Raw genomic sequence first — 10,304 nt, forward strand, 5'->3', positions numbered from 1 at the left:
CATTTCTTCTGTGCTAAGGGATTGGTTTGGGGCTCAGAAGTGTGGTGCCACAAATCAGAAACTCTGTGTTGGATAGATTGAGTCAGTCGATTTATTGAATCTGGGGTTCAAAGTGCATGAGGCATGGGCTAATGTCCAGGTCGTTTGGTATAGAGTTGTTCGTAAGCGTGAAGATGAATATTCTGCTGCAGAGCCTAGCTTATAGCTTCATTGGCAACAAATACTGGGCCACACACAGAATTGTATGGAGTGCCCTTGAGTGATTTTGACTAACTATTGGTGCATCATACACACACACACAATACCAGTTTGCAGTCTTAGAGGTATATAATGGCTGCCACCATTGCCTGCAGCTCTGAACAGTTTCGGTATGAGTTTATGTGCAAAGAGTCGACATCACTTTGGACAGCGGATATCCCTTTCTCTGGTTCCAAAGCAAATTGTGTAATGACTGACCAATGAGTCATCATGAGGATGTGCCTATAACACCAGGATCTATGCAAAGAGTAAACATCTGATTGGGAAGTTGATACCCCTCTCTGGTTCCACAGCAACTTAATCAATGACTAATCAATGGTTCAGCATGAGGATGTGCCTATAACATGTGTATCCTTTTGCAAAAGAATAATCACATCCTAAATGAACCATAACAGGACCAAATCCCATGGCCATCTGGGCATCACATAGTATCCTGGAGTGAGATAGATTCATCATCAGAGTGTGTAATATCAGCCAGTGCTATTGCATGCTTTGTATATTCAACTGTACAAAAAATGAAAATTAACCTCCATTAGTCCATCTATGCTAAACTCTAAGTCACTGACACCAAACGAATATACATGATCCTAGTCTAGAATTTAACAACTGAATTTTAGAGCTACTTTAACTTCCTGCCATAAGGACACCCTGGTGGTACCTGTCCAGATTATTGCCACAGCTATGACTTTCTTCACCTACTGTGCAGCATCCCAATGTCCCTGCCAGAGCTCACAAATCTTTGAGTAATTGTTTAGGAAATTCAAAATAATTATTTTCAAAATGGTCACCGAACTCCAAACTTTTTTCGTTCCTTTCAGGTCGTCTCTTAGGTACTGGTCTTGTTCCTAGTTTGACTTCGCTTATCTCAGGCTTGAAAACCAGTCTTGCTGGAGAAAAAGGTGATGAGAAGGGAATTTTAGATCAGTTGCTCAGCACCATCCTCAGCACCATATCAGGCAAGAGACTTTGATTCAGTATACATCATTCACACAGTCATTCACAGGAATTGTTGTTTCCCTTCCTGTGATTGCTTACAATGTGTACCTGTTACTTTGTTCTTTCTTCTAATGGCTGTGTTTCCCCTGCTGTATTTGTCTCATCCACTCGCTTCAACTTGCTTTTGCAATTTACTGCTGTCCTTCACTGTTCGATGCACCTTGCTCTCTTGTTGCTTTGTTTCTCAGCCTGATTGCTGCAGGTTGTTCTTTACTGATCACTGTGTCTCTTGCACTGATGGTTGTTATCCCCAATAATTGAAGGGTTTCTACCATTCATACGGCAGCCAATTCTGCTGATTTCTATGCGTTTCACTGATCCCTGTGTCCGTTCCCTATGTCGATGCACCTCTGATTGACACTTCATCTTGATGGGGATCGCTGGGTCTATAGAGCTGCAGATTTCTTCGTAAGGTGACCAAGAAGGTTGGAAGGACCTTGTGTGTTCAGCGCACAAATGTTCAACATTTTCAAGTCTGGTTCGGTGGTAAAGAACATTTTGAAGAAGATTTCGTGTAGAGACAAAGGCAAGCCAAGGGTCTGATGCATTTTGGAAAGATGTTCTTCTTCAGGGACCATAGACTACTTGAAAGATGTTTCTAGCATCTGGAGATTGTTTAACATGTTGTGGCATGTCCTTCTACTAAATTATTGGTGCTAGCTGGGGCACATTTTTAAATGTGAATATATCACATTATCACTCTAAAAAACACAGAATATTTGTGGAATTGACTAGACACATCTTCCAGGCAGTCTATGGTCCCTGAAGAAGAACATCTTTCCAAAATGCATCAGATCCTTGACTTGCCTATGTCTCTACAATAAATCTTCTTCAAAATGTTCTACAAATGTCAGTATTTTATTCCAGATTGGTACAACATCTGGACATTATACCACCAAACCAGACTTGAGAATATTGGACATTTCTGTTTGCTCAGCACATGAGGTCCTCCCAACCGTCTTTGTCACCTTACCAAGAAATCTACAGCTCTATTTACAATATGTGCCTTGTGCAAGAGGGTGTTCTTTTGTCTACGGGACCACATACCCAACCAAAATTATCATTAAACAGTTAAAGTAATGTTACATTAGAGTGGTGCGTGCTTACCCAGGCTCTTATCCGATTGCTGGGACTATCACACTTACTGTTGTATTCCTTCTGTTTCTCTATCCCTGGTGCTGATTTGAGTGTCTACTGCATGTGTTGCTTTGTGTTCCCCACAGGTAACAGTGTCTGGAAAATCTTCTCTTGTTTACACAGGAAAGAAAGACTGCATCTCCTACCAACTGGTTAACTTTATGAAGGACAGTTGGGATACAAGCAGTGACCAAGGAAAAGGAAATCTGGCTTCAATTTTACACGCTGTGATGGCAGTGGAATCCAAAGGCAAGTACCAAAGGCAATAATTTTGTCTGTCCTGTCCAATGGTGGCTAATAGGGACAGTGGCACTCTCGGCTTTGCTATGATTTGTATTTAATTTTGTGTTTTGTAGGGTGGCCAATAGCTCCTTGTGCAACGCGTTGGTCTCATTTTACGGAGGAATGTGGATCATTGCTAATGTTCGCATAGGTTGGCATACTTGAACATCACATCTTTATAGTCTAGGACAGGGGTATTCAATCATCTGCAGCTCTGCTGATGTTTTGGACTACACCTGCCTTGATCCCTCTGTATTTCCTATGCTGGTTCGGCTTAATGGAAGTTGTAGTCCAAAAACGATCTTGAGATCCAAAGGTTGCAGACCCGTGGTCTGGGACTTCCAAGGAGTGAGGTGGCTGCTTGTTGGGTACAGCCAGAAGGGTGTGTAATGGTGTTTAGTCTGTGGAAGGCACTTTGGAATTTACAGCGCAACCCCTTCATGTGGGGGGTAGACAGACCAGTATAATTTTCAAGATTCCAAAGACTTGTTATGTTTTGTTACTGGGATTTGTATCGTTCACTGCTGCCATTTCCATGGTAGGCAGACATCTAAATAAAGCTGTTTTCAGGCCATTCCTTTTGTGAAAGTCATTCGGTCGAGCTGATGGGCCAATCATTCAAGAACACTAATATGTACGGTTTATTGTAACAATGCAATCTGACGTAGGCCCATAAAGCTAGTAAGCACAACATACTAAAAAATCAATTACTCTATATCAGAAAAAATCATTATGTCAGGCAAATAGCTTAAGCTTCGGATGTTTTCCTTGGCAACAGAACAATGCCCTTTGTCAAAGGTTCAACACCTTTGAGGGCGAACTGAGCTCTTCACTCCCCAACGCCCCCAGGTGATAAACAGTGAACCACTTTGGAGTTCATTCGGCGGGGGACCCATTATGTGTGCTCCCTCGCGTACATGGGTCTGTGCCGCCAGATTTTCATCATCTATACAAAGGGCAGGGCCAAAAGGCAGCGTACAAACTTGTACACAGCCCTTTTGTACTCTGCTATGCAAACAAAGTAAACACAGCCTGCCATGTACGCATTGCAGGTGGCGTTTACAGTGGATTCCTATGGTGTCTCCCTACTTTTTGCTGGAGCAAAAAGCTGGCAGACTCCATGGGAATCCCCAGCATTTGCACAGTCTTGAAAATCCATGCCGGCGCAAATGCTGGAGTATTTGTATGGCAGAGAGGAAGGGAGCAGCAGAAACATAAGTTACGTTCCGCTCCTCCTCTTGGCACTAAAAATGAATGAAAAAGTGCCCTAACGGAAATGACATGCCTAAAAGCCTTGCGCAAGGCTTTTTTACGCATGTCATTTCCACTACCTAGGGCTCAACCTGAGCTCCATTGTGGGTAAAAGCAATGGTAATAAGTAACATCAGTTACCAAGAGCTAGGCAATTAGCCACATTGCATGGCATACCGTTGGATCTGCCTTTAGTACGGATTATGCCGCTTTATGCTTCCTTACTTTACAAACTTCTCTCACCGGCATGGCTTGAGATGGCTTCTCAGTGCAGTGTGGTAGGAGTACTTGGAGTTCTGATTTAGGATATGCCGTTTCTGATGGTCAATGGAGTGGTATATGTGCGGCCTTAGTAGGTACAAGATTGATCTGGATTTGAGGTATACCCAGCAAAGGGTTTCTCACTGCATTTACTGGTCTCCATGGAAAATGAAGCATTGTAAGCTTAGTCTGAGTGACATCAGTTGGAATTGCAAGAGAGAGGTGGGTGCCATTTTACATATGTTTTGGCTCTTTCAAAAAGCTCAACCCTTTTCGGGGGATGTCCTTCAGTGTGTTGACCTTGTGTTGGGGTTTTCTCTCCCCCGTACACCTTTGATCTGTGTGCTGGGCCTGTTCCTGGCTGATATCAAAGTGCCTGTTGGCACACTTTTTGGGGTGTATAGGGCCCTTTTAGTTGCCAAAAAACTAATTTTAATATTCTGGAAGTGTGATCGCAAACATACTGTTGATGATTGGTTGCATGATTTACCAATAATTTTATCCAGCAGGGAGAAAGGGCCTCATTACGACCCTGGTGGTACGGTGTGGACGGTGCCGGTAAGGCACCACCACTGTCCACACCGTACAGCCGAATTATGAGTTCTGCTCGCGGGTGCCTAACAGCCCGCCAGGTCCGACCTGGCGGGCTGTGCGGCACCCGCGAGCATAACTCGTGATTGCACCAGCACCGTTATTAATGGTGCCGGGTCAACCATGCTCCCCACCCCCCCCATTCTGCCCTATAGGGCAGAATGGGGATCAGGAGCCCGGCAATACCGCCATCCGGGAATGCCAATTACCGCCCCATTCAACTCATAATGGGGCGGTTATTGCCCATTCGCGGGTGGCGGTGCCGGTAGCGAGTTTGGCGGTAGCTGTGCCTGTAAAACAGGCACGGCTACCGCCAAACTCGTAATGAGGCCCAAGGTGTCCTTTCAGATTAAAAAGAAGACACACACTCTGATATCTGGGACACCTTTAATGAACTGTATGCCTGGCCTCTCAAACTCCCCCCTTTTTTCCTTTTTTTCTTTTCTTTCCCTTTTCCTTCTTTTCCATATAGGGTAACTGATATACTGTTGCTAGTATAATGATGCTAGTATAATTCGAACGTGGTTCTAGTTACTTGCCTATTGTGTATGCTTCTGTGTTGTAAAATGCCTGGGGAACAATGATCTTTTTGAGATTGCTGGGACATTGCCAAAGTCCATGCCCCAAGCAGAGCGTCAACTGGGCATGACTACTTCAAGCCTTTCCCAGTGTACACATGGGGGCTCTTCTAGTTGCCTTGGGCATGGACTCTTTATCTCTTAAAGCATTGATACTTTCTCTGTGATTATCAAAATGGAGCAACAGAGCTTTCGTTCTCTTACAAAGGGCCTCATTAGGAGTTCGGCAGTGTGGGAAAAATAGGCAGTATTGCGTGGTAACTCCTTATCATTGCATTGCTGCCCATTACCGCACTGCCGAGTTACAGGCTTAGAAGAGAGGTGGAGGAAAAACCTCCAGAAAAATGCTGAAGGCAGTACTGCTGCATTACCTCACAATGCACCCATTTCAGCAGTATTACCACCAGTATTAATAGCGCAATCGGTAATGCCGCCAAAATCCTCATGGAGTCCTATGAGCTCTGTCAATGGGGACTAACACAGCCAAACAGCCACTTGTAATCTGGTGGGTTTACCACCATTGGTAATACCACTGGAACACGTGGCCGTAACAGTAATGCCCTTTGGTGGTTACCGCCAAGGTACCACCTACCCCATTGTGAGGCCCAATGTATTTTTATTAAAGCCTTCAACTCACTAATACACCTGTCATGCCTCTTTTCTTTCACAGCAAAACACTTTGAATTCCAAATTTTGGTCATGATTTTCTAACTCCCAGAGGAGCTCATCTACATACTAGGGTGAAGTCTGCAGTATCTCTTGCCTCTGAGGCAACACTCTCTACTGGCTTCTCTGTCAGCACCTCAGCACTCGCTCAAGATTTCAGGACAGTTCCACTAACATAGGCTCTCTTTCCAGCCATAGTGATCCTCCACCCAACGCCATCCTTTGGGCCAGCTCTAGTTCTGGATTTTGCAGCAACCCGCTATGTCCTCCATCTTCCAAGCATCCAGAGCGTCTACCATGCCACTTCCTCTTCTTAAACCTCTCCCTTCTTTAAACTATTGACGGGGAGTTCCCTGGTCTGTTTTTGCTGGTCTCCTTTGTTCCCTGGTATTTGATTCCTCCTCATTCCCCGGCATTCGTAGTCTCTGATCTCTGAGCACTTGGGCTAGGATGGGGAAGGTTATAAACACCTTTGCTGCCATCTTTATTAATAATGTGCTTTTTTGTGGCCCTGTCAGTGGTGAGGGCTCTTTTTTCGCCCGGGCATATTGAGGTAAACTGGCTCTGTTTCCACCAACACCAGTGCTAGCATGCAACAAATAAAGCCCCCCTCGTTGGTGTTTGAAATGTTACAGGGATTCATATAGGGGCACTTTGTCACAATACAATTACTAGCCCATTTTATGTATTGAGTGGTTTTATCAGTTTTGTAATTTGCCATATGCAGAAATGTAATGCCATCTGTGATGTCATGTATGTCGGTATGAGCAGTGCATGGAGGAGACACGAGTTATGATTTTGTAGCTTAACATAACTAGTGAATTTCTTTGCTTTTTAGATTTTGAACTGGAACCATAAAGTCCCTTTGAAAAAATGTATTGTCCTGAATTTCACAGCTTTTTAAAGAGCAACATAACAAAAGCTTTAACACGTATTTTTTTTAGAGCAACCTAACCTTAATGTCCCTTTAACAATGCTTTCGACTGAATTTCACAGGTTGTTATTGGGGCAACTTAACCATTATGTTACTGTAGCACAGTTTTTTCACTGGATATCAATGGTTTTTATAACTGAAGATGTTTCATGATGTTACACCGCCGAATGAAAGTAATGAAACATTTCTCTTTAAACATATATGAAAAAACTATACCATTCCTTCAAAAAACATATTTTTTGCAGCGCATAGTGATGTGTGTCACTTTGAGCAGTGCATGCTGGGATTGCAAGTTATGGCTGAAATGCCTGGGGAATTGGGTTTAGCTATGCCCGGGACCCCACCAAGCCAATCACAATATCCACTTTACCTGGATTATGGCCAAGTCAGTGTTAAGACGGATTTCTGAACTCTGTCCTGGTGGCGCAGAAGTTCAGAAGGCCAACTTAATTACTTGGAACAGGGTAACCTCTGGACAAGCCAGACCAATCAAGGTAGCGATCGCGGCGGTCAAGACTAGGTCTCAAGAGGGGTGAGGGTGACTGAAAGCCCGCAATGAGCACACAAAGCAAGAGCGCTTACAAACTACTCCAAACAGTTGTTATATCAAAAATAGATACACATTTATTTTAAGGCCTTTAAAACAATGACCGTAGCGAGAAAATCACAATATCACAATATTAAACCAACACATACCATATCAACACAATATATATACAAATACACAGTCGCAAGCGTTTAAAGCACGAAATATGTAGTCCACCTGAAAGGAAAGGAAAACAGGCAGTGCGATAACGCTTTAGACTCAGTTCCCTTCAGAGGCACCTAACTAGATGGAAGTCCGAGCCCTGCGAAGAGTGGAGCCTTGTGCTCAAAGTACCTGCCACGCCGGTGCCAACGGGCAAAAGGGGAAGCTCTTCGGAGGAAGTCAGGCAGTTCGGGTTAGTGCACAGCAGAAGGAGAACAGGGTCCGCAACTCAAGCGCAGCCTCCACAGCGAGCAGAAGCAGAGCGCGAGTACGGCCAAAAGGGTGCTGTTTTTACACAGCAGGGAAAAGCAATGGGATACTGCAGGAGGGCGACCAGATCCTAGCTAAACTACTCACCGGTCCCCGAAGCAAGCAGACCCAGGCTTCTCCACGCTAGTTTCAGCAGCTGGCAGGTTCAGAAGAGCAGGGAACGCCTCGTAGTCGTGTATAGCAAAAAGACGTCCCAATCGACGAAACCAGCACAGTTTTGTTGCCGCAGCAGGACAACGGAGCGGCCGTGTGTATTCAAGCCAAATGTACACTCCTCCCTTCAGACTTGGGAACGCCAAGTGTACGAAGCGTGGGAGAGTGACAAGGACTCGAAATACAACACAACCTGGCGGCAGTTACAGAGCAGGACTCCCTTGTAAGCTGGTCAGTCAACTGGATGGCCCAGAGACACTTCCGAAGGCTTACTTGGCAGGAGATGATGAAGTCGCCGGGAATAGCTGTTCCTGCTATTCCAAAGGTCGAAGCACCAGTACAGGCCTTCTGGTTCGATCCAAGGAGGAAAGGGTTTCACAGGACGACAGCAGTGCAAAGGAGGATTCCTTCAGCGGGTCACCAGCGATTCCTCGGTCCAGCCTCTTGGTTGCAGGATACTTGGCTCCTGTATTCCTTCGTTCGTGAGAACTCAGGAGATCGACATGGTAGTGGTGTTTCCAGCTCCCTCTTATCCACGGTTCCCTTCGCGCCAAAACGGAGGGGAGCCAATGGGAGATCCGCTCATCAACACACATACCATACGTGGACCAATCACGGACCACGGTGGTCCCAGGCATTCACACCACCCCAGACTCTCTGGCACCCAGGATGTGTATTGGGACCAGACATCCCAGCCCACACCCTGGAGGCACACAAACGACATGTAGAAGCCCGCGAAAGCAACCACGTTTCGCGGGAAACTACATGCCCAAATAAGGAAGGCCCCGGGTCGCCCGACCTGGGGAAGGTGAAGGGAGCAAGACGGTCAGTGGACAGGACAAAGGAGCCTCGTGGACTGGCCATTTTGGGAGCCAGGCCACCAATTTGGGTTCAGTGCGAAAAACGTGCTCAGAACGCCAAAAGGAGCTCAAAATAAACAAAACGATCGCTGCCACCATTCGAGTCCCTGAATGACTTGCACCGATCAAATACCATCCTAAAAGAGTATCTAGGGTCTGTAGAAGGCTAGAGACCCAAGAGAGCTGTAACTTAGCTTACAGTGCCCTCTTGTGTCATGTTGCACTAAAGCCGCAACATGATAAAAGAAACTACGGGAAACAGCGTTCCCCGGTACTGACTGTCTTAAGGGCATGTCAGTTTCCCCGTAAGAAAGGAGCGAAAGCCCAGAGAAGTGCGGCAGAAGGCTGTACTTCTCTGGCAAAGTCAAGAACAAGGTTAAAAACAATAGCAAAAAGTTTAGGGGTTGCCACATGGAAGGAAAATTCCCTACAATTACGAAATCTTTCCTAACACTCGCCCCTCCCAGACTATGGACAGGGGGAACTAATCCACCCCTGGATGAGTCTCTTGTTCAGGTCGATAAAACATTCTGGACAACCCATCAGCATTGCTATGTTGGACACCTGGCCTATGCTCAATAGTGAAGTCGAAGCCTTGTAGACTTATGGACCACCTAAGCAACTTTGGATTCTCCCCCTTCATGTTCATTAGCCACTTTAACGGCTTATGGTCAGTCTGCACAGTGAAGTGGGTCCCATAGAGGTAGGGCCTCAGCTTCCTTAGGGCCCACACAACAGAGAAACTTTCTTTCTCTACCGTGGACCATCTGAGCTCTCTGTCCTTAAGCTGGCGACTAATAAAACCGATAGGGTGTTCCTTACCCTTCTCATCTACTTGTGATAGTACAGCTCCTATCCCAGTGTCAGAGGCATCCGTCTGCACGATAAAAGGTCTTTGATAATCAGGGGCCCTAAGGACAGGGGCCTGGCACAAGGAGTCTTTTAAACCATTGAAGGCCTTCTCACACTCGTCGGTCCAAGTTACCTTCTTGGGTTTCTTCGGAGTTGTGAGGGCAGTCAGAGGAGCAGCTATGGTGCCATAGTCTGCCACAAAATTGCGGTAATACCCCGTGAGTCCTAAAAAGGCTCTCACTTGGGTTTGCGTAGTGGGGGTAGGCCAGTCTTGTACTGCTTGTACCTGACTGAGTAGAGGCTGTCTCCTCCCTCCACCTACTTCATGTCCAAGGTAAACCACTGAGCCTTGTCCATTTTGGTGAGGGGCCACTCGGACACCCTCAAAAGAGCTTTCTGAAGGACTGCTTTTGAACAGGTCGGGGAGAGGTTCAGACTCCTCTTCCTCAACGTCTGAAGCCAATAGC

At 45.8% G+C, this 10,304-nt stretch overlaps 1 protein-coding gene across 1 annotated transcript in view; it reads left to right on the plus strand.

Annotated features, from left to right (window-relative positions):
• LOC138554985 (cytosolic phospholipase A2 gamma-like) overlaps positions 1-6,878 on the plus strand; it is a 171,807-nt gene extending 164,929 nt beyond the window's left edge. Inside the window, exons 5-7 of the mRNA XM_069642605.1 lie at positions 1,077-1,214; positions 2,515-2,640; positions 6,859-6,878. Coding sequence (XP_069498706.1) covers positions 1,077-1,214; positions 2,515-2,640; positions 6,859-6,878 — 284 coding nt within the window. The remainder of the gene's footprint in view (positions 1-1,076; positions 1,215-2,514; positions 2,641-6,858) is intronic.
• The last annotated feature ends 3,426 nt before the right edge of the window (positions 6,879-10,304 follow it).

This window comes from Ambystoma mexicanum, chromosome 1q, assembly GCF_040938575.1.
Source record: "Ambystoma mexicanum isolate Mex_15411 chromosome 1q, UKY_AmexF1_1, whole genome shotgun sequence".
NCBI classification, from domain to species: domain Eukaryota; kingdom Metazoa; phylum Chordata; class Amphibia; order Caudata; family Ambystomatidae; genus Ambystoma; species Ambystoma mexicanum.